The sequence below is a fragment of the Diachasmimorpha longicaudata genome, chromosome 16 (genome assembly GCF_034640455.1).
Source record: "Diachasmimorpha longicaudata isolate KC_UGA_2023 chromosome 16, iyDiaLong2, whole genome shotgun sequence".
Lineage (NCBI taxonomy): Eukaryota > Metazoa > Arthropoda > Insecta > Hymenoptera > Braconidae > Diachasmimorpha > Diachasmimorpha longicaudata.
Window position 1 is genome coordinate 1807528 of NC_087240.1, and position 25935 is coordinate 1833462.

A 25935-nucleotide genomic window follows, 5' to 3' on the forward strand; every position below is an offset into this window, starting at 1 on the left:
ACAACATGTCCTAGGAGATGAGCTTTAGAATTTTACAATTCAATGGTTTATTGCTTCAAATGCAAAAATACTGAACATATAAAACAATCACGTGCACACGTACAGGATCCCAACAGACTGAATAGATCGCTTGCCAGCTCATGACACAACAAAATTTGTAAATGCCACACATGGTAAATACATAAAAAAATACTCGATACCTAAAACACTATGAAATCCGGATTTCATGAACGTAATTTGAAATAAGACAATGTAATCGAATTGATATTAAGTAAAATAGATTGTATGGGAGCAGAAGGTATCACCATTGTGGTCTTTTACCTACGCGATATCCCAACTTAATTTCCTCCCCACACTTCCCTCTAAATTAACTTATCTCTAACTCCGCATACTTATAACTGAGTCTGCATACGCTAAGTTCGTTTTCCAACGATGAAAAAGTCCTTCGTCACCGGGACTAGACCCTGCTCTCCTGCGACGCTTTGGTCATAAGATCAGCACGCTCATGAGAAGCCTGCAGATGTCCTTGGAATTAATATTCAGTAGTATATGTGTTGGGAACTTGGAAATTAATTACTGTGGGTGATTAACTCCTCAATGTGTTTAGTGCCAAAAAATTCCCAAGTGACATCTCGGGTCAGTAGATCAATGAGCTAATCCGGAAGCTCCTTTACTTGGTCTCAGGATGCCGTAGCAATCAGCTCATTATCAAAAAATCTCTAAACTCAGAAATCAATACATCACTATAGTTCAGTACATCACCGCAGAGAATATACAGATAATAAGTTCTCTTAATATTCTTTCACCTTTAAGTCTTTCAAGTTTTGTACATCAATGTACACTCAATGATAACGAGACCCCCAACCATAAAGTGGAAGCGAACAAGTGATAAAGATTCGACTTTGGTGGCCCCACCAATCATACTCCCACAAACAAAAATTTTACACACAAGTTTCAACAAGTGATTCAACTTCCTCACCGACTCGCCCTAAACCATCCTTCCGTTAATTTCCATCAAACATCGAACCTAAATTATCCCGTCCTTGAATAATATAAAAATGTGAATAACGTAATATAAAGATTTCAGTCCTGTTGAGTCCTAATATTCAAGCTTTTCTTGATTTTTGTTCATATTAGGCCCATGAGAATTATTACTCAACATCTGTCCCTCAATTTTCCTCACTTAATTCCCGAGGGGCCATTCATTCAAAAATTCGATGACACAGTGATTGTTGATCTCATCTGATTTCGAGATGATTTCAATGATTTCTTGAAATCGTTGATTTCATGTGACTGCCAGGGATTTTTTTCCGGTGATTTCACGATTTCACGATTTTAAATGATTTAATGACGTTTCGTTAATAACTGTACTACTTCGCGTGTGGTCGAAATTGCCAGTTCAAACGCGTCCAACGTCGATTTGGGGGATTCTGAGAAAATTCGTCGATCGATTTTCTCTGAGAATTTCATGAGTCGATCCTCTCGCGTTGTGGGTTTGTTTTTTTCCCCCGTAGAAAAAGCGTCGGGAGTTGAAAACAAAAGTTGGTTAACACCTCGATGCAAAACACGTTGAATTCATTGAAAATATTCCGTGTATATTTCACCTATTTAATACATTCGAATTTTTTTTGTCTTATCTGCGGACGATTTTCTATTTATTTTTTGGTGTTATAGTTCATGCGATTTCACTGATTGCATGGCATTTCACTGATTTCATGTAATTTCATTTGGAGTCACCTGAAATCGATGAAACCCCAGAATTTCTCTGATTGCAATGAACTTCGACCGATTTCATGAGATTTCATGTGATTTGAAACATGATTTCAGCCCGAAGTGACACAGTGATTTCACGAATGAATGACCCCTCGTTAATTCCTATCATGTGCGCTCAACGCCATATTTTTTCTTTTTGCATTTATCCTCATAAAACCATTTTTAACATTTAATTTGTTAATCCTATGTCACTACATCCCTAGTCCTCATGACCATCATCAGCGTCCCAGGGGACCTTGACCCTACTTGAACTTTATGAGTCCCAATATTTACAGTACTATATTTCCAATACTTCTTTACTCCGGTAATTCCCCAATTTCACAGTACCGAGTCAATCACAGCGTTTCTTTCTAGACTTTGTTAGCACACAAAAGCTACTACTTACTCATTTTTCAGTGAGTTACAATTGACCGCGCAAACATTCAATACAGTCCACTGTATCATCGTGCATACTGTGCACCTCAGAATTTAATAAACATATTCTTTATTTTGATTAACAAGTGTTGTGTTTTTTTCTGAGTTTGATTAATCCAATTAATATCCGGACAACGTTTACGACGGCGCTCGGAAGTATCTTTCAAACGATACAAAAGTACTTAAAAACCCTATTCAAAAAAATTAAAAAAAAAACAAAAAAACTTTTCATTCTCTATATATTGTTGCTCAAAGTTACGGAGACCGGCGTTATCTATAAATAAACTGGAATAATGGAGTAAGGCTAACGCCATAACAATTATAATGGTTTTGTGGGTTTCTCCAGCGTCGACTCAAGGACAAACGATACGATAATACAAGAGGTTGTGTAATTTCCGGGTCGCGGATCGTTTATTCCAGTATAAAGGCCAAGTGGATTTCCAATGGGAACAATCAGTGTACAGGCAGGTAAGGTGAGTCGTAGGTTTGTCATGAGCCGTTGCGGAACACCTGGGGTACCTGTGGATGGTCGTGATCCACAGGTGCTTGGCTATTCTTCATTCTCACTGCGCTCTTTTCGCACGATTAGTTATGTGAACGGCATTACGGATGTGCTTGGAACCTGGGTATTTAATAACGTCACACAATGGTCTAACTGATGATACTCGGAGCGCGAATTAGTTGCTATGAACATCCGGTTATTCATAGATGTGGATTTATTGAAGTTGTGAAAGTGTAATGAGTGCAAAACGGCGAAGGAGCTTGTTGATGGAAGCGAAGGATGACTTGTATTTGGAGAGACAACAGAGGCAGAGGACGGGGAAGGTAAATCGTTCCATTCATCGCAATTATCCTCTGAACTGAGTTTATTCTGTCATTGAATTTTCTTGATTCTAAATGGAAGACTTTTATTTAACTGATTTTTTTATTCTCCGGTTTTAAGAGCGAACCAGCTGGAATGTTGTGAAACCGAAAAAGTGATGCTTTTTAATTTATGTCGGTGGGTATGAAAAAATTGTAAACAATTACGGGAACATTTATAGTTAAGAATATGAATTTTCAATGGATGACAGATATTAAAATTTAAGTCGATGCGTCGTTTCAGCTCGATCGGTAAAGTAGTTTTTAGGAAACAGCAATTTTTTTTAATTTCTCTTTTCTCAATATCTCGAAAACTACAGCAAGGATTTCAATGTCTTTTTTTTGAAAATTCTCATCTCAGTGTGCACCGTACAAAGCTGCGAATATATGTACATATACTTGTTGGTATAAAAATCGCGATATTATCATTATTCCGTTTTTGAAATATTTTCAGATTTTTATGCTCAATAATTTGATAAAAGATTGGGATAGTTACTTAAAATTTCGTCTGATGATAGCTTTTGTGATGTGCAAACATCAGACGTCAACTGGGTCCAATTCATCGCGTGGTTGTTACAAAATTCATTGTGTTCTGCCTTTTGCGAGACACAACAAATTTTTTTGTCAGTTAATAATTACAAGGTTTGTTAAGATTCAATGTTTAAATAACGGATAACCTGATGTTTGAAGTCGTATTTTTATTTTATTCACAAACACAATTTTTTTAAATGAATTTTTACACCTTATAAATTTTTCACTGATTTACTCGGAAGTTATTCCACGGCTAATCTTGTCTGTTCTAAATTTTGAAAATTAATAACTTTTTGGTCGAATTTGTAGACGTCCAAGGTGGAAATTTGGGATGGCGAATTTTCATTGGTCGATTAGAAAATTCGTGGAAAATGAGGGTGGAGATTGTGTCTGAGGGGAGGGTCCGTTTTGGGCCTCGACTGCTAGAGTAGCAGAGTAAGATTGAGTGCAATAACAATATCGCACGGAGGAAATTGGTTTATTTTTGGGATTAAACAAACCTGAGGAATGAGAACAGAAACAGGGGTTAGGCTGAAGGAGCTGGTAATTTTAATCTGTCCCGTTCGGAAATGAATTTGCACAGATGTGGAGAAAATTGTAGATGACAATAGGAGACGACTATAAAACGATAATAAAGTTTTAAGAGGCAGAAATATTCAAATACTTCCCGAAGTAATACCGTAATAAATGACTTAACTGAAGGATTTTTCCGAGTAGACATTCAATGACAATAATTAATAAATTTAACATAATTTCCTAAACCTAAAAAATGTATCGATTCGGAACATATTGTTTTGTTAAAGTTCATGTTACTGACAGGTTAAATATATTTTTTTAGCCCTCCGGTGAATGTTAGTTCCACGACCAACTCACATCGCCAATATCTACTCTTCCATTTTGGAAATTGAATTGGTGCCGATCAATGATACCAATCGAATGGGTGGAAATGACGGAACAAAATAACGCGTGATAAAAAATGCGGTTGTTTTCTTTATTCAATAATAAATAATTTTTTTGGACATAAAAAAAATATCGAAGAATCCACATTTACCCTCGGCAAGCAATACCACTGACCCAATTTTTATTCATAATCATATGAATGAAAACGTTTCTTATCTTTCTGATAACGGAGAATTGGAGAATGATATGATGCGAGGATCGAGGAATTCAACGTTATTCTTCGTTTTGAGTACATAAAACACAATAAAGTTTCACAGTATTTGGTTTCCATGTTAGTTTTCATTATGGAATGGAACTGGTGACTTCCAATCACTTTTTTTTTAAATTTTTATTATTCAAAGTGTTGAGATCTGCAGATAAGATTTATTTACGTTGTCAGTATAATACTAAATTCTTAACTTACATTCTTTCAAATATTGACAAATTATTTCTATCTCCTGAAGGTCGGTTCCATTTACCAATTCTTCGTTGTATCTCAATTAATTACTCATAATTTTTTCACTTCAAACGATTTTCAACGTCCTCCAACAATTGCACCAAAATTAAATCAAAGATTTCTCCAACTATTATGACAAAATAACGAAATAGATTGGGAAAGAAAAGATTGCATATCAAAATTCTGTGCTCCTTTTCTATGACATTATTATACGACCTGGGGATACAATATGATAACTAATGGATACTTACAAAAATAGTTTGGCCCCTCCCTCAATGTTATCTGAAATTTTTCATTCCCCTTCATTCAGAACTGGAGGAGAAATAGTTTTTCATATTGTCTCAACTAAATATAACCATGAAAAATTTATTTTGCTGCAAAATGAATCTCCTCGAATTTTTCTTCAGAATATATCAATGCTTCAATGAACGTGATGAATCCCTAGATAAGCTTGTAGGAGCGTGTGTATTTCTGTATAATGTGTGGGTCTTCCTCAGCAAGATGAATTTCCGTTTAATTAACATGATGGATTTATGTTTCATTAGAATGAAAGTTTATATATAAGTCAAGAACTCTTTTGTAAATATGGACATATCATATAAATATATGTAGGATCGTGTACAAAGCTGTGTATGTGAGTGTGTGTATGGAAGGACTGACGTAGCAGGGAAAACCCAAAACCAGGAAAAAGAGTTAAGGGTGGTGGGCCCAGAAAAGCAACAAACCAAGGACACTTTGGGATGCTGGGCTGTACAAATGGACATGAGGTGTACACGAGCATTTAGTGGATAGAGAATGAATGCGAAAGAGAGAGATGGAGAGAGAGAACTATAGGGTCAGGGTATGGATGTAAAGGTTTGGAGGACTTGAAGGGTAGTCGCTAAAGAGTAGTTGAAGAGGGAAGTACGTGTAGTTCTTTGATAATATAATAAACTAGATTTGTCTGACAATAATCTTCTCTTTTTTCTTAATTCCTGCATATATTGAACGTATGTCTGGTATATGAGTACTTGGCATTGTATATGAAATGTGCCTGTACTTAACACACTAGTGTAATCCCGAGGGTTCAAATGCTTTAGATAAAAAAAAAGTATCAATACCCCCAAAACTATGATTTGTTTATGATGACAATTTGTTTATGATTGTCTAAAAGGGGCAATCAAGTTGAAAATTCCCTGAACATCGAGATAGCCGGTAGTGTATGGGGTCAGCATAAATTTTGTTGAAACGAGACAAAATATCTAGCCAATCGCTCAGCCTATCTGGACACGACATAATTTCCCCCTTCACTATCTCTAACGCGTTATCATTCAATATTATTATAGGAAAAGCTAAACGAATCGCAACAGTGACTTTAGTTACATCATATAAATCCCCTATGAGCATTCCAATTATGTGACGCTTATATTTTTCCGGTGAACAGTTAAAAAGTTGCGTGATAACAGCCGACCCATATAGGAATTAACAATTGGTGCCTCGTTCTGTAGCGCAGTTATGCTGGAACTTATCGGGTTTGTAAGAGCCGATATGACTTTTGATAGTTTCATTACGAGGACATGAGAATTGTCAAGCTACCGTATTTTCACTTGGCTAGTTTGGAGGTTTTGGTGATACAGATGTATGCAGGGTTGATGTTGAATGAATAATGCGTTGAGCCACTTTAACCACTGTTTAATAACACAAGCACTTATTCTAATATACGCTAGTCTTACAAAATATCCTTAGTCCTCAATATGGATATGTAGTAACTAAAAACTTCTTTCTTTTTTTTGTGTTCTCGTATTTTTTATAGGAGAGTTTTTGTACTCTTTGTGTTTTAATTCTAGGTAAAAGAGCACCAAGTTTCGAGAGAGTTTATTTTAGTTTTTCAAGGGTGTGTATTTAGAAATTTTAAGTGTCGAATATCGACGAATGTTTAGGTCACATAAGGTGGAACACATTAAAGCGTGAACAGGGGTCAGGAGTGCAGGAGTGTGGTCCTGAGTGTCAATGCGCTCATTGTTTAGGACAAAGATTGCCTTAGTTTTATAAGTGAGACCTTTGTGTGATTAGTTTTAAGAGAGGGAGATGAAGAAAAAAACAAACTGGACTTTTTGGAAGAGAGATCGGTGGAGAAGTCAGTTCGTCGAGAGAGTCTGAAGGAGTAGCACAAAGCAGATTGTAAAATCATTTTCACGTCTTCTTTTTATATTTTCTTTAAAAGTTTTAATAAAGTTAATTGTTATTTGATAATTTATAAAATACTACAACAATTGATCCTACATATATTTGATTGACTTGACTCCTTGACTACGACTTGCTAATGTGTTGCGATGTGAAGGTTACGACTCGTGGGTGTGAACCGAACTCTAAGATTTTTAGGAGAAGGCAACTTCCCTTTTTCTCTCAGAGAAATGAGAGAAGAGGGAAGGGGAATTCCCTAATTATCATCTGCTAGGTAGGGTACCGAGGGTAAGTGCCTATGGATAAAAAAAGGGGAAAACGTCTAGGTGCGCGTGGAGGTCGAGTAGTGCACACGTGTTGACGGCTCGCTGGGGCTGAAACGATGCATCCGGAGAAAAGAGTAAAATAATGGGGAATTTCTCTAGTCAAGAATTTCCCTTTCAAAAAAAGGTCTTTGTCGAAATTCCCCCGAACGTGACTGTCTCATCTGTGCTTGGCTAAAGGTTTCAATCACGACGAAATGGTTAAAAGATTGCATGCCCATTTCTACGAATATGTTGCGACGCAACAATTGGACCAAGACAACCCAAGCATTCCTAGACGGGCTCCAGACAATTTTCCATAATTTTATGACTCCATTGATTTGATCAGTCGAGAAAGTTCCAAGCCTGGCAACAACCTTGACCCAGGCAATGAACTAGGCTCCCTTGGCCATGTTGTCAATGCTTGGCAATTCACACCGGGGATGGATATCTTTAATATTGCGATTCGCATTATAAAGTCGTAGGATCATATCGTTATGTTCAATGCTATTTCAACCGAGCTAAGCTGAGTCTGGCGCCACTAAGGACTTTGAAAACGTTTGTAAAGCTTCTCCGACTTCTGACAACGGTCCTTTTCACACATTATTGTCGAACGCAATTCAAGTTTCATCGCTTGTAAACTTTCGTTTTAAAGATAAGTGGTTTTCGTTCCGCTTCAGTTTCAATCCACAATTGGGAACTCGGTTCATTAAATTTTTCTGTGTTAATCCATCTGAAATCCGAGTATCGAGCTTCATTTAGTATCCAGTCTCATTTAAATAGGTCCAAACAGTTTTATGGTTGATCTTTAGTTACGGAGGAACGTCCCGATAAGAAATACGTTAATCTGCTTCGATTTCCGTAAGAATTTCATACAATTTTTCAATGATTGATCAGACTGAGACAAAAATATAATTTTGCCAATTAAATATTCATCTGACATTTGTTTTGTGCAAACAAATGCCCAAAATTCTTGTTGGTAAACCCACTTTAAATTCTTGTCAGATGAATATTTAATTGCCAAAATTATATTTATCTTTCAGTGCGTTAAGAGCAGGTTTGCCTATAAAATATAAATTTCATAACTGAGAGCGAACAAACCAATTCTGATGTGGGTTTTCCCTTGCGAGAAGTAACAAAGCAAAATATGACAGATCGTGCATTTGGTCTCGTAATGGTAATTTACACGATAATAATGTCGGTGACTGTTTCTGAACCAATTTTGCACACGACGCGTTCAACGTCAGATGATGTGCGTACACCGTCGGAAGAAATACGTTCGACGTGAGATGATATAGCTTTGACGTCCGATGATCTATAAACTGCGATGCGATACTTCTTCCCCTGAGTATCCGTCAAGTCTCGAAAATTCCCAGTGATTGAGCGAGTGATTTGGTCCGGAGTTGGGGAGATTCTGTACAGGGGTAGTTTCTTTTTTTTACCACACTCTCTGCAGGAAACAACTTTCCATGGTTTCCGTTAATTATTTTGCCATTATAATTTTGGTGGTTGTTTCATTTTTTCTATCATTCACTAAAACTTCTAAATATTATTGGACAGAATATTATGAACAATATAATGTGGAAATAATATTATATCCATAAAGATTATGACCTATAATATTATTGTGATGAATATGATTTGTTGATACTATCGCGTAAAATATCTCTAGGGTTACTTTTTGAAAAGATAACGACAGTTTATTTTCTATGAAAAAAGGTACAATTGATATTAACACTGTACACTATGTCTTCACGATTTAATACACACTTAAATAAAGTTTTAAGACACTCTTAAGCACACACAAACAAAACGTCTAAGTCCTAATTGTCTAACCACGCGTCTATCGTCTATCGTTGCTCAAAACCAACTCTGACCCTGTCTCTCTTCTCAACCCTGGACTGGGCCCTAATGGCGTCACGTGGTCCTAGCATCACTGGACCTCGCTGGCTGCAACGACTTCCGCCTGTCACAACTGTGGGCCTCATAAACCCACAAAATATGACCCTCTAAGTGCTTCTATCGTACAGGCTTGCATCCCTTTACCAATCCATGTCTATTTTCAGGATTTTCCAACAAATAACACGTACGATACGACTACAATATAATCTTATAGCCCTAGTGTTATCTTAATAAAATACGGAGGACATCTGTCTATCATATTCAACAGACTACCATTTTTACACTGAGGATTTCCCCATAATTTTTCCGATACTACGTATCATGCCGACAGAATATTATTAACTAGCAAGTATGTTTGTTATGAGTAAATGTATATTGCATATACACATGTACAAAAATTCTCAAATAAAGATGTTGAATTTTTGGAGATTTCCGCAAGTACAAAATTCACTTTCTCCTCTGGAAATATGTTCTAGAGTTTTATTGCAGTAGGCCCCCAAATATATAAAAAGGAGGAAAAGTTTTATTACCAGCTTTGCTAAGAAACATTTGGCGACCAGAAGTCACCATGCGGTTATAAATAAAAACCTTTTTGGGGGTGGAAATGTTCTGGTCCAAAAGGCCCAAAATAAGGCTCTACTATCTTTGAGTTTAGTCTGTCTTGGGAATCTGTAGAGTAACATACCTCCTGACGAAAGTAGAGTAACGAATAAAAAATAAATTATAAAGTGAATAAAATACAAACGGATGTTTCATTTATTTCAATCCCATAATCCAATAGAAGAAGTGGCTTAGGAACCGGATAGCTCAGTTGGCAGATCACCCAATGCCCTATCAGAAAGTCTCGCGTTTGAATCCCGATCAGGACTATATATTTTATCAGTATAATTTTTTTATACAATTTTATCGAAAATAATCCTGGTTCTCTTCCTACTTAATCCAAAAATCCAATTCAAGAGTTTCCTGTGACACCAAAATGTGGAACAAGATATCAAATTTCCCGTCTTTCATGTGGTAAATGTAGAACACTTTACGAGTTTGCGAGTCTCTGTCGTGGTATGCTTCTATGAAGCTATTATTTCTTGTAATACTGCGTCCAGTAACATATTGTCCAGTAGTATTTCGTCCAGCCACATTCTTTCCGGTAATATTTTGTTCAGTAATAATTTGTCGAGTAATATTATGTCCGGTAATATTTTTGCATAATATCCTGTCCCACCATATTTAGAGGTGTAATCAATTATTCTCATAGTTTAAATGTGTTCTTTTCCAGCTAGGAGCCATCGCCCTGAATTTGGGGGTTCTGGTGTCGTCGATTTATGAGAGTATATACGCTCGACGAGGCGGGGACCCAACGAAATTGAGGGACATCCCTGATATGAGATCAACTACCATTAATAATCCAGGCTATCGAGAGCACCCGCCTACGAATGGTAAAGTTTTTTTTCTTCTTTTTCAACTTTTTTTTTCGTTGTCACGAAAACGCGTATTATGCTACTGAGTAATGAATTTTTCTGACTAACTGCCGATGTAAACAGACCTCAATGAAATGATTGATTCAAAGGAACAGAAAAAATATTCCATGCGAAACCAAAAAGGACTGATCTTACAAATTTTGTTTTGGAATCTTAGAAATAAAAATTTTCAATCTTCGGAGTTCTAAAAGCTAGAAATTTTTTGTTAAGGTTCAGAAAAAAATAGTTTTGAATTGGCTTTAAATATATGGAAAAAACATGGACTTTGTTTTCAATATTTTTGGGTGATACGTCAATTATATGATTTTTGATAGATTTATTAAGATTAGGTGATTTCTGATATCTATTTCTAAGTATTGGCAGAAGAAAATATCTCTTTTGAGACACACATCTTCAGAGTAGTCCCTCTGAGGTGAAGAAAGTACAGTTCCAGGCATGAGAATTATGTAGGGCTAGAAGATTAATACAACGAATGGCCTTAGATAAATGATCAATAGCAATTCTCAATATTTACAATTATTCTAAATTATTTCGCATAAGAAAATCACAAAGTTGGGAAGTTTATAAAATAATCAGTTGTAATACCCCAAAACCTTCAAATTTATCGGATATTTTCCGAGAGTTTCATTGCGTATAAGTTTTGCAGGTTAAAAAACCCGAGCGCGAGGGGTGTTCTGCGAAACTTATTCCGATCGGTGCTACGCAGGAAAACTGGAGGGAAATATCCAATTAATTTTGAAGGTCGAGGGGTATTCGGATGAATTATTTTTTTCATTCCAATTTTAAACAAGTAAATGTGTAGTATTTGACGTCATATGATATGATTTTTCACTCGTAGTTGTGCCTTCCACCGTATTCATATTTTCTGTCTGCACAAAATACAGAGAATGGTTTCCAAATTTTGCCTTTTGTCTTCACCGTATTATTAGGACCATTTTTTTTAATTTTTTGATCAATAATGTCCAAGGATTCTCCTCCAAATCTGCTCATGTCGAGGTACAGTCTTTGAACTTGATTTTTTCTAATGACAATTTTGGGGTTTGGAACGCGTAGAAATTGTTTATCGGATTGTTTATTGTTTTCATTGCTGAGCAACAAACAGGGAAATATTCGAAAAATATCCGAAGTAAACCCATTTTACTTGTACCACGTGACGGAAAATGCCATCATTTAATTGGTTGAAATTGGGATGAAAAAAATTGCAAAACCGAGGCAAAGCCGAGGTTTTTGCTGGTCGGGGCGGGCGAAAAGTGAGAACTGCATTCAAAAAATTTAATATAATTGCTGCAGAAAAAGTGAAATCCTGAAAATGACTATTTATAAATATGTATGTCTTTTTCATTTATTTTGCGGATTATTCTCCTTATCACAATCACATCGAGAAATATTAGAAATACAATGGTTGAAAGTACAGTCCTCAAATCTTAAATAATGCCTTTTCAGGGCTAAACTCGTTTCAAGCTGATTATTATAAACTTGATTGCTTATTATTTTCCGAGACGTCGAAGGTATAATGGTCGGTGGTTCCCCAAAATTCAGTTCCCTTGGTTGTTCATCAGTCATTAGTTCCCTACCGCCGAGTTCATTTTGATTCAAGCATGTTGTTGAGCTTCTCTCATTGTGACTCGCAAGTCCAAATCTTCAATATTCTTCCTTGTCTTACATGGAGGTGGATCGTCAATAGACTGATTCTTACACTTCAATTTAATTGGTGGGTTGTTTAGGAATGATGTCCCACTCTTGAATCGATTTTCTTTGAACACTGGTACAGTAAGGGGCTTGTGGTTTGCTGTTCTAAAACCGCTGCTCACAGTTCCACCTGAAAAAGAATTTTGTTACGCATGAAAAATGGCATATAAATTCATGTTATCAGTAAAATAAAAATAGTTTTTTTGCTTACATGGAACTGGGAAATCTTCGTCAAGATCTGACCAATTGAAGTCAGATGAAGAATCATCCATTTTAGCACTGGGTCACTCTCTTCGTTCAGAGGCAGTCGACACGGTTTTGGAAAAATCCGAGAAACGAATTTTTTTAAACTAATTATCGTTCAACCAAACTTTCAAACTTGTAAAATCACAGCACTGATAACCTGTCACGTTTGTGTACAGTCCTCGCCTGGAGCGAAAACATATGAATAACGCGCGCCGCAAAAGGCGTTGTTCCTGGAGCAAAATTGCGCCGGGAAGACCGCACTTTCGGGTCGGGGATCAAGAAAACATATTTCTTCCTCTCAATAATATTAGTCTTTGATTATAATTACTTTTCTTCAGTGCACATATAATTTCCATGTGCATACGTCATTCTAACGTCCTCTCCCTCAAGTATATTTCCCCCTATAAACCCTCCGTCCCATTCATGGATGGGAAGCATGAAATCTTCATTCCAGTAAATCCCCTCGCTTATACGCCCCTTTCCCACAATTTTCAAGGATGACACAAATGATCTCATAAAAATAATAATAGTACATAAGATGCTCTTGTACATATATCTTCATCCATTTGATAACATTTCGGTCCCCAATTCGAGCACATCATGCAATCTTCAACACCTTAGTAGGTGTTCACTAGCGCAGGGCTGGGACCAAAGAGGATATTGACTGAAGTAGAGGCTCAGTTCTGGGGATTTGGGTAACGCCAGCGGAATTGTAGTACCTCACCCCACAAGAAGTAGGGCGCCACATGTAATGATGGGGTTACTGCCTGTCAGCCGACTCAATAATTCCACAGTAGCAGTCCCGGTGTCAGAGGGACTAATTAAAAATAGAAGTGTAGTCTTCCTTTTTGTCAACTAAATGCTTTTTTTCCATTGAAATTCGATAACAAGTTAAGGAGATTGGGAAGGCGTCATTCCAAACCCTACAACCGGGTTCGGTTCTACCATTTTTTTCAACATTTTGACAGAACAATCGAATTGTTTGTTGATTTGCGGCTTCAAAGAAACTCTGAGAATGTGAATTCTGCGTTGTAAAATTAAGAATAATTTGCAATTAAAAACGGACAGAGACCCCAGCATTGCGTGTGGCGCCCTACCTCTGCTGGGGTGAGGTACTATGATACCGCTGGCGTCACTCAAACCCCCAGAACTGAGCCTCTACTTCAGTCAATATTCTCTTTGCTTGAGACACAAAGGAGATGATTGTGAAAGTTTTGTTTTTAGTTGCTTCACTAATTTACAGTTGGAAAAATATGAAATACATTGAAGACCTAGTCCTGACATTTCACAATATTTCTTTGGAAGTATCGAAAAAAATAGTTTTTTGATTGACTAATTTTTTTGCTGAATGTAATACTCATTCGCGATAGTACATATCGAAGCATTTAAAGTAACATTTTGTCACTACTGCCACGTTCAGCCCGTGTCGAAAAGTGTCTTTTCGTTTAGTTGTAAAGGAAAAGACTTTTCGTTTACTAGTAAATGCAAAATCACACAGTTCACTACTCGCTGAATGTATCATCACTAATAAAAATTATAGTTCGGATGGACGTGAAGCGGGGTTTTTAACTTTTGTGATTGCAAGTCTTCGGCTTCCCCTCGGACCGCCAACTTCACACTCGTTACCACCCCGTCACACTTGTATCGAAATATTCTATTTCCATATTATTTGACTGCATTTGGCTGCCAACTGAACCTAGCTACCATTTTAAGGTTGCACAATCACATGTCAAAATAAATATAAATTCGTTGCATAACAGCTCTAATTTTCCATGAATTTCCCGTTCAATATTAGTTCAGTCAATCTTGTTGAAGGTGAATCAGGACCATTGGCCCACTCTATTCTAGCACACGACGACAGCGCTTTTGTTGCCCTCGTAAATTGCTCTGTCCCCGTGAATTTGCTCGAGCGACATCCAAAACAATGGGCCAACCACTGCTGGAGAAACCACTTAACTAGACTGTCAGAGGCATTTCGTGGACCCTCGTAGCCCACCCTTATGTTTCCCAATATCACTCGACGTTACGAGGAGCCTCTCAACCGACTTGTCTTCACCTAATTAACGCTTTTAAAATATTCAGTGATGGTTAACTCAATAACAGAAGAAGTGGTGCTCAACAAAGAGGGGTTCCATTATATCAATGATAATAGTATATTTCGATAAAAGTGCGACGGGGTGGCAACGAGTTGTGAAGTGGGCGGGCCGAGGCGAAGTCGAGGGCTGCCAATCACACGAGTTAAAATACCCCGTCGCACGTGTTGTTATGTCCTACCTGAGTTACCAGGAGGATTGTGGGGCCTCTCACCAGGTTGAGCGCCAAAGATTTGAAAACCGTAGATCCGTCAGCTGCTAAACCTCTAATGAGGACTCCATCGATGTCAACTCGTTGAAAGGAAATAATTGGATTCACGTTTTCCAAATAAAATCAATACAAACAGCAGTGCTTAGGAGAGCACGTAACACACACTTTATTTAATAAGTTTTAAATCTTAGATTGAGTCTCGAATTATTAATAAAGTTTCAGAGAACCTAACAACCCAAACTAGACGGAAATTTGGCGATTTACTAGTTGAAGAGAGAAGCGGCAAAGAAACAAGTTAGAATCGAACTAAGCTAAACTTAAACTAATTTTCCAAGGGTTGGGTCCTACAACCCCCACTAGTCTATATGTTGCGCACGCAACTTGGTCGAGAAAAAGGGAAGAGGGGTAGAATAAGGAAAGCGGGGAAAAGGAAAACGCGTGACATCGCGTTTTCTCTGTCAAGGGACTCAGGCCCTCAGCTTTCGATACAATGGACAAAGAAGACCTCACACGTGTTGAATCAAAACATGAGCAAAAACAGAACTGGTACTTTACGACCTAGACTGTATGGATTCGAAGATTTATGATTTCCTTCTCAAGTTTCAGGTTTGGAGAAAATGTTTATCCAACGAATTTTACGGGTAAATAAATGGGAAAGTTAAACTCAAGATGTTAAGATTTATGCGTAACGGTTTTTCCCACACTGGTGGTGTTGTTTTCATTGTTCATTGTCCATTGTATCTACTTATTTTGTGCGTATTTCGACACTGATTAAAAATATAAAAATTAAGATTAATTTAAATTTCGCGGACTAAGATTAACGATGTTTAGTGACATCTACTGGCTATCAAGCTCAGGACATCACAGTGTAACGAAATATACTATTTTGTTAGTGATCTAGTATCGGGAAAAATTATGGGGAAATCGCCAGTGTAAAAATTATAATGTGTCGAATATGATAGATAGATGTCCTCCGTATTTTATTGGGATAGTCTAGGGGTAAAAAATTATATTGTAGTCGTAGCGTAGGTGCTATTTATGAGGAAACTCTGCAAATAGACATGGATTGGTACAAGGATGCAAGCCTGTATGATAGAAGCACTTAGAGGGTCATATTTTGAGGGTTTATGAGGCCCACAGATGTGACAGGCGAAAATACTTGCAACCATCGAGTTCTAGAGATGATAGGACCACGTGACGCGATTAAGGCCCAGTCCAGGGATGAGAAGAAGGACAGGGTTAGAGTTGGTTTTGATCAACGATAGACGATAGACGCGTGATTAGACAATTAGGACTTAAACGTTTTCTTTTTGTCTGCTTAATAGTGTCTAAAGAGTGTTAAGTGCATCCACAATAGTGAAGACATAGTGTTAATATCAATTGTAACCCTACAGTAATGTCACTTCAGCGAATGGTGAACTGTACCATTTTTCATTTAGTAGTAAACCAAAAGTCTTTTCGTTTAAAAGTTTTGACTTGTCGATTACAAGTAAACGAAAAGGCGCTCTTCAACACGAATGAATGGTCCATACTCTTGACAGAATTATAGTTATTCGAAATACCGAATAACAACATGATTTCTCCTCTGTTAAAATCAACATACTCAAAAGTTCTCAGAATTGTACACCAATTCATTATAAAGGCAGGGCAAAATATCTCGTACTTCAACTTCATTGTAATTCAACGTAAAGAATAAGTTAAATCAGAAGGTAAATAAATCATGTGGATTTGAGTCCTTTAAACAAAAAAGAAAACTTTTACAAGAACTCGTTTTTGGAGATTCAGAGACTTAAATTATAAGTCGATGCATCAACTCAGAGTTGATACACTTGAGCTACCAAATTAATATCACTCGAGATGTGATTTTTCACTGAAGTCTCTCCGGGTGTTGTTTTCTCACTCGATTAACAAGAACTGTGTGAGAGGAAACTTAATTGATTAGGGAAACTAATAATCAAATTACACTGACACTGGGTTGCTCAAATCTCTATTTGCTATTTTTTATTGACCACGGTTTTTGCGTGCAATAGATACAAAACTTAAGATTTCATTCCAACTTCACTTCCAAAAACGAACTGACTGGATCTTTTCGTTTTCCTCGTGCGAGTGTCCGAACAAAGAGGAGGGAATTTGCTATACAACCATTATTTGTCATTTCTCTGATTGGTGGACCAAGAACCTTTGAACTCATTGGTGTGATCTATTGATGGTGGGAGTAGAGAGGGTGTGATTTGAAGACAGGCAGAAATTTGACATTTTCGAAGTCATAAATTCCTAGCCAGATCCTTCTGAAAGTGTGTTTAGCGTATGGATGCTAGTAGAGTTGCGGAGTTTCCCACCATAAATGGCGGAGTCGGAGGTTCTTGGTCTTCGTGCGCGATTTTAGGGTTGACAAAAAAAGTGGATTGCTGAAAAGCTTATGAGTTTTGGGGAACAAAATTTTTCGCAGATGACCAGCAGCTTTGTCCCACCTGCTACGTCGTGCTTTTCTCTAGAATTGCCGGATTAGACGGATGAAAAAGAGGATTAAAATTGCACTTATTCACGTCCCCTTTCTTCTTTCGCTCTCCAAAATACATGGCCATTTAGAATATTCCCCTTTTCTGGAGGATAATAAATTATAATTAAACACAATTAGCCCATAAATAAAAATAGAGTTGTTGGAGACGAAACAGTCGATATCGACTCTCGTGATATGACTCTGCTAGGAAATTGAACTAATATCATATGCTATTGTCAATACAGGTGGAAGTATATCAATGACTGATGCCAGTGGAAAACCTTACGGACCAGGAGCTGGTAACGGTTCGATGGCGTCCGTAACAACATCCGCAAGCGTAGGAAGTACAACATCACCTCTAAGAAGTTCACTTAAGAAGCCAAAACCCCTTGGAATCCAGAATCCTGGATTTTCAGCGCACAGTCCTACACTGACGAGGAATGGGTCACAAAAGAAAGTTCGAATTCAAACCCACTCGACAGAAGTTTAAAATATACTATAGCGTAGAATTTTATCGTATTGCAGAAACGAAACTAATCAAAATCGCGTTGTGATAGTGGAGATGGTTGAATACGTAGTATAACATTATTTCTATGATGGAATTAGTGCAGCGAATACTCGTGTTCTGTGCTCCGACCTGAATACGTGTGGAGTTGATGATATTTGTAATTTTTTATCATTACAAATTGTGTCGAATCCGTCCATAGTCCTAAGCAGGCAGCTATATGATATCATAATTTGGTCGTCAGACGACTCGATAAAGAAGAGTTATATGAATATAAATATATATATATTTTTTGTTGGAAGTCTTTTAATATATACACATATCAAATTATTTACATATTCATCACATTCAGAAGACGACTCATCAGTGACTTCTATAAATGAAAAACTGTACAAGAAACTGAAATTTCTTCATCGCAATGACATGTAGAAAAACAGATTACGATTATAAGTGAGATAAAACTTAGAACAACAAAACTATTGATATTGATATTAAGTATTGTTTTTGTTATTAACTATAGAAAGAATTTAATCTTTCATCTGAGAATTTTCGATTTCTTTCTCAAATCCTTTGCCTGCTACAGTTTTAATGTTTTTTTGGGGGTATCCGAATCAAATTTGTTGAGCAAGTCTCGCTTATTACAATGTGAGTTCCACAGTCTGAAAAGTAAACACCAATTATTCTAATGTATAATTTTTTTATGCTCTTGTTACATCTGACAATACTAGTTGTTCCATTTCCTAACGCTTTTCAAATCATCATCGCTAATCAAACGAAGGTCGTAAATTAATTGTTTGACAGAATTCAAACAAAAGAAATTTGCAGAGATGATTTTTTCCACGTAATACCACGAGGCTTCCAAAATTATCGGGGATTCCCCGATAGATTTTCTGGAAAAAAAGTGAAGGTCTCCAGTTATTTCGGGTGAAGTATCATGAAGCACGACTGACTTTTCCGAAAGACTCGCCGATGTTGGTTGCCTGCACAGAAATTGTTTCTTCCTTCATGTTTTTCTGGGCCGTACAGCAATTTTTCGTCAACTCTATTGTGGACTCAATGCGTTATCATGAGAACAACCTTGCCAGATTATGGTTTTTGGAAATCTCGCATGACCTATTAATGTACTCTACTTACATAATATTAAACACTTAGGCCATTACCTACTGCCATTGGGGTGTTGGGAAAAATCCATACCGTCGGCTAGTTCAGATCGCCGGAGGACACTTAGCACCCATGACGGCGTCGAGCCACAAGTGACTGACACAGGCCTGCCTCCCGCGGGGAACCTCGAAACAGTGATCCTTCGTGTCAGGCTGACACCCAGCATGTGGAAGGTGGATAAGGGTATTTGGGATTAAACGAAACAGAGGAGAAGAAGAAGAAGAAAAGAGAAGAGGAGACTCTAATTCCCATTCATATCTCCAACCGGGCCAGGGTTACCTCGAGATTACCGGGTGCCTGCCCCAAGACTCTCGTCTCCGACAACGACAGCTGGTTGGTCTCATTCATTCATTCACTCATCGTCGTCATCGTTGCTGATTTCCGCATACACGTCCACGCATTTCAGCTATTTACACTCCCTGCAAAAATCCGCGAACACGGTGCATGACTCCCTCGACGACACTAGCGCTTGTGCCGCCTGGGGCCGTGGGAGATTCCCGAACTCTATTGAGGACTACTATGTCTAATAAGAGAGCGAGAGAGACGAGATGTCTGGCTTAAACCCTTACCTGACCGTCACTAGTCGTGACCGGTAGCCGCCGCCTAACGGAGAAGAATCTGTTGTAAATAATTCGTTACGTTTCTGTCGTTGGGGATCGTAATATTCAGGATAAGGTATTAAAATACGGTGATAATGAACTGCGTAGAAAACTAAAAACTAAGACCAAAATTGGACTAGATCAAACAGTTTATTATTGATTGAAAATCACTCGATTTCGCGTAGACCCAGGGAAAAAATTGTTGGTGAGAAAACAGAAAAACAAGAGCGTTAGACGTAGAGGGATTGAAATAATTGTAAATTTACAGTTATCAATTGATTTGAGGAAAGTAGAAGGAATGATCAAGGCATGAATCTAATGCTTCTGTCGGGGTCTTAGGGGGTTGTCTGACCGGTGCGGAGATCGCTCTACTAGGCCGGTGTTGACAGGAGCGCGGATAGAATCAGCGTAATTTCCTGATGATCCTCGATCCTGGTTGAAGATGCTGGTGATTTTGGTGAACCATATGGGTTCCAGTTGGAAAGCGACCATAAAGGCAATTGACAAGTTTCGCCACATGGCCGATGACGAATTCAGCTACGGTTTATCAGACGGCAGGTTCTATTACTTCGATAAATACGTACAGGGGATGTAACAACCCATTATGATTGGTGTTGTGCCTTTTGGTGACACAACTAATTTTTTGCCAGTTAATAATTAACGAGGTTTGGTAAGGTTCAATGATTATTCTTTAAATAACGGATAAGTTGATGTTTGAGTCGAATTTGTACTTTATTCACAAACACACATATTTTTTAATGAACTTTTACACTTTATAAACTTTTAATGATTTTACACTGAAGAATTTAAGTTGGTTTTTAGGAATGAGTTTTACACGATAGATATTTCAAGACTGATCTTGACTGTTCTAAATTTGGAAGATGACTCGGTTTTTGGTCGAATTTTTAGAAGTCCAAGGTGGAAATTTGGAATGGCGAATTTGGTCAATGCTTGAGTTACAAAATATAACAGGTATTTTCATTGATGGATTAGGAAATTGGTGGGAAATGAGGGTGGAGATTGTGCGTGAGGGGAGGGTCCATTTTGGGACTCAAGAGTCGGAGAGTAAGGCTGAGTGTAATTAAAATGTCTCACGGAGGAAATTGGTTTATTGAGCTCGAGGTTTTCTACGACAACAACGATTGTTATAAACAGTTATTTGGAAGACTGAAATTTGTGTATTTTTGGGATTAAACAAACCTCATGAATGAGAAAAAGGACAGGGATTAAGCTGAAAAAAATGGTAATTTTAATCTGTCCCGTTCGGAAATGAATTTGCACAGATGTGGAGAAAATTGTAGACGACAATAGGACGTGACTACAAAACGATAATATAATTTTAAGACGCAGAAAGATTCAAATACTTCCCGAAGTGAAACCGTAATAAAAGACTTAACTGATGGATTTCTCCGAGTGGATATTCGATAATAATAATTAATAAATTTAAAGAAATTTAAACTTGTTTCTCTGTTGAACATAAAAAATGTTTCGATTTGTCATGTTTCAATTGATTAATGAGGAGCGCCAAATATCTACAATTATTAGCGCCGTTGTACTTCTCCATGGGACCTGTTGCCTCAATCGCTTGGCGTCCAGCTTTTCGTTGCTCATTAGCCTTTAAATTTTCACGAGGTCGCTGTAGAAGTAATCCTACGTCGATAAAGAAACTTCATTATATGCCACAGTAGTTTTTGCCAGACTTGTAGTTTGCCCTGAGATCCGAAGTCTGCGCAGCATTTTTTATCGAAATTACAGTACAAAAATTCAGAGATTTTGTTTTTCGTGTTGATAATGTTCGTAAGAGAAAAACTTTTCAACGTGTCGAGTGCCTGAACATCTTTAAGCCAAGATTTTTTCAACACTTATGTTCATTTCTTTTCCTGGAGCCATCACATTCTCCTGATTATATCGAAAAAGGCAAAGAAAAATATGTAGAATTTGTAGAAAAATTAATCATTTATTCATTTAAATTTACATGTTAAAAACTTAACAAATCGATAATGTACTTCTGTAACACGACGATCACTCGAGTTTCCTCACCTGGAGGAGACAGGGACGCCGAATAGTAAAAAAAAACCGAGGAAATCGTAAAAATCATAGAAATAGTTTTTCATTCTATATTCGACTTCTTCATCAACACTTGAACAAAACATGGTAGAGTACGTCGAACACGACGACGAGATCATATGAATAACTTTTCTCTGGATGAAATCATCCTTAAAATATTTGTCGTTCTTTGGGTGCCGAGGAGATTAATTCTCGACGTTTCCATACAGGTGCCGTTGTTCCACCACTACTTGCTCGTTGAATTGACGTCGTATTTGTAGTAGAGCTTTGAGAATTAGTGGCTGCCGATGAAGGTCTCCCGACAAGACTCTCAGCGTCAGGTATATGTCGTGTTTGATGCCTCGAGTCTGTATATCTTCTCTTCGTATACTTCTTATTGTCATTTGATGTTGAGGTGGAACTGGTGCCCTTTGGCTGGATCGAAGCTGTACTCTCAGGTCTTGCATTGTGCAGCATCCTCTCAATGTCAGCGGTTTTTGACCTACAACAACAGTTGAAGATTAATAGGGGTGAGACTCCTAAATAACATTGGACTATAATTTTATTGGACAGAATATTATGGAGATAATATTATTCCCATAATTATGATCTTATGATCTCTAATATCATTGTCATAATTATTAGTTGATGATATTATTGAGCAAAATATCATGCCGACATAATATTATTCACCGACAATTACGTTTGTTATATACCCGGTAAGTAAATATAAATTGCATATACATATACAGGGTGTCCCAAAATTGAACGTCCAGACTTTAAACTTAAGTTAGGGGTGAAATTCTGGATCGAAAAGTCCTGAGCGACTTTTTGATCAGACGCACCCTCTTCAACTTATTCAGGGTTGAAATTGGACGAATCAGGGGCGTGGAATACCCGCTCGCACAACGGTGAGGAAAACGTTCGCGTGTGGTGGTGTCGGTACTACTCCCCTGCGACGGCAGAAAGAGATGACTGGCGGCGGTGGGTAAGAGGAAGGGGAGGGAAATGAAAAAAATGAACACCTAAAAAAAAAAATCATCAGCGATTGATCATTTTTTTTCTCCTTCGCTGAAAGAAAAAATGAAAATCTCATACAGGGCCGATGGGGCTTTAGAAAATTAAATCGCCGGGTTTTTTTTTCCAGCGCTGTAATTTTCAACGCTGTTTTTTTCTCCTTTTCGATTAGATTAAGAGATGTAATGGGCCTCAATCGATGGGGAATTTATTCCTCCATCGAATGCCCTTGGTTTCATCTCTTGGCATTAATTAGGGGTGGAGTAAATAATTTTTATGTAGCGGACGGGTGTTCATTTCTTTCATTCCCCCCCCCCCTCCATCTTACCCACCGCCGCCAGTCATCTCTTTCTGCCGCCGCAGGGGAGTAGCGGAGTAGCACCGTATGGTGGGGACACCACCACACTCGCATGTTTTCTTCACCGTCGTGCGAGCGGTTATCCCACGCTCCTGATTCGTCCAACTTCAACCCTGAATAAGTTGAAGAGGGTGCGTCTGATCAAAATGTCGCTCAGGACTTTTCGATCCAGAATTTCACCCCCAACTTAAGTTTAAAGTCTGGACGTTCAATTCTGGGACACCCTGTATAGAAAAATTCTTAAATGAAGAAATGGCTTGGAGCCGGATAGCTCGTCTGTTCCGTCGCGGACTTGTTCATCGCGTCGGGGTAATTTAAAATTAGAAGAAAAAAAAACGTTTTTAGACATTGTACTTGAAATTATTTGATTGCGGTCGTAAAGGCTACATTTTCAAACATTCCGTCAGTTAAAAACGAACGTTTTATTACGATCAAAATTTCAATATTTGGGATATTTATAAAAATTCAAGAATTTTATTCTTTTCTTTTGTATACTATTTCTTCGGATCCGGGGAAATATTCTATCATTCGCGGTGATTTATGGTGCTTTTCTAAAAATCGGAGAAAAATATTTATTTATTTTACACCCTTATTACAGTCATCAACTGTCTACTTCTTATAAAATCTGAGGAAAAATATTTAACTGCTTCAGAGCTCGGATCATTTATTACTTGATTACGGGTACTTGGATAGGTCAGACCCAGATACTTCCCAAAGTTACGACGCCTTTTTTCTTCCACCCTCCCTTCATCTCCTATAGATAAACCAATGAAAATGTTTTTGTAGTTTTTTTTGACCAATCAAAATTCAACTAATTTTTCTGCACAGCTCATGCGGACTTTGAATATATGAATTCATCAGCCCTAAGCTTTCTAATCCCTTTGTTGACGATAAACTCTGCGCGTGGAATTACTTCATAGATTCTGTTCCCTAATTATTAGATTGTCCAGTGCAATAATCATTTTTCGGCTTACTACAAAATTGTTGATTGGCAGGATTATTACTTTTTCTCAACCCTGAAACATTTTAAAATTCATTTTCCCACTTCTATAATTTTTCATCATCAGTATTGTCACGACCATCATAGTAGGAACATCTCGACGGAGGTCCTTCCCTTCTTTCGATGTCAGTGTTGTAGTTCGTCCTTTTTTTGTAAAATATATGTGAAATTGTGAATTAAAGGTGAAGAAAAGAACATTAAAACAACTACACGAAAAAGACCTCGGCGTGTAGTACATATTGAAGTGGTTCCTCGCGGATCTGTCGTTAATCTAGTCGCCAATCGGAGGCGAGACACTCAACGCTCTAGACGCGAATTTGATTTTCTCCTCTCCCTCTCCGGGAAGCTCACGTTTATCGAGAGCGTTGTTCCTCGGGCTAGTCTGGCCTAGTACGCTATGGTATAGAGTCAAGCTAGGTTGTTTCGATTTTTGCAATACCCGTTAACCCACCAAATATACGAGTCGCACTCTATTAATAATAAAGTGACATTCGAACCATTAATAACGTGTTCACTGATTATTGACCTTCGTCTCACAGAGTTTTCCTTCTCCTCGCTGGTCAAACTGGATCGAAAATTCACGAGATCAATTGAATACATCAACAGAATATATTCGGAATATAATTCCGTGGAAGACAAATTTCTAGAATTTACAACTCTAGGAAATTCAAAATTGAATGTGATATTCGAACGAATATGAAAGAGTCTCTCACCTCAAAACGGCTCCACCAATGCTAGTAATGCTCGGTGTGTGTGCTGGTATTGTTGAAACTTTTGAAGCCTCTTGACTCATAAATCTGGCGATTTGACGAACTTCACTGGATGTCGTAAATGATACCCTTTGCAAAACCGCCTGTTGATCTGGGATGTAAGAAACCGCGGTCACAGCACTGTCGGGACTCGCTGGAGGAGACGACGCCCAAGAGGGTGGAGAACTTTGGGGTTGATCGCCGGAGAGGGTCACTGACGATCCCACCGCACTGTCACTTCCATGTCGACCTCCTAATTGAAATAACATTTTTTAATTTTATTCGTAGAATGAGAGGATGTTAGTCGATTCGCAACTTGAATTATTATTTATGTTAACAATGTTTTGCATTAAGACTCGGGTCCATTAACTTAAGAACGTGGTCTATCGATTATTTTGTTCAATTTTTGTTTAAATCTCAACTCGATTACCGGTGACTTAAAAACACCGAACAATTATAAATTTGGTTCGAGAAAGTAGTTGAAAAAATTTTGAACATTTTGAAAGAGTGTTTTTTGTTAATAGGGAATGGTTTGGAGGAAGAAGTATGAATAATATGTAATTATCGCGATGAATGCTGTACTGAATTCATAATAATTCAATTTTAAAATTGAAAAATCAAATATTTGGGATGTGATTTCCACATAAAAAAAACGTATTGCAGACTATCTGAAATAAAAAGTATTGGTTTTAGTTATCTGCATCGCTGTTAAAAGCACAGGATTTGTAGACGGAATTCCGTAATATTTTGATGAAACGGATGCAAAAAATTAAATATCATGAAAACTATCCACCGGAATGCCCCCATTAAAAATTTAAACCTTTAATATTATTCGAACACAGCAGAAACTACGCTTCCTCTTTATCTCGTATGAGGTTGACATTCATCAGCAAAAACCCATTCAGACTTCTATCAAAATATATAATCGTCAAATTTTCGAAATT

The 25935-nt window shown here is 37.6% G+C and overlaps 2 protein-coding genes across 2 annotated transcripts in view; one reads left to right on the forward strand and one right to left on the reverse strand.

Moving 5' to 3' along the window:
- LOC135170178 (uncharacterized) overlaps positions 1–18391 on the forward strand; it is a 110259-nt gene extending 91868 nt beyond the window's left edge. Inside the window, exons 5-6 of the mRNA XM_064135738.1 lie at positions 10616–10775; positions 17802–18391. Coding sequence (XP_063991808.1) covers positions 10616–10775; positions 17802–18046 — 405 coding nt within the window. The 3' untranslated portion in view covers positions 18047–18391. The remainder of the gene's footprint in view (positions 1–10615; positions 10776–17801) is intronic.
- Positions 18392–21753: 3362 nt separating this feature from the next.
- Rhogap102a (Rho GTPase activating protein at 102A) overlaps positions 21754–25935 on the reverse strand; it is a 55895-nt gene continuing 51713 nt past the window's right edge. The window contains exons 10-11 of the mRNA XM_064135737.1: positions 24956–25244; positions 21754–22369 (exon numbers count right to left, since the gene is read on the reverse strand). Coding sequence (XP_063991807.1) covers positions 22039–22369; positions 24956–25244 — 620 coding nt within the window. The 3' untranslated portion in view covers positions 21754–22038. The remainder of the gene's footprint in view (positions 22370–24955; positions 25245–25935) is intronic.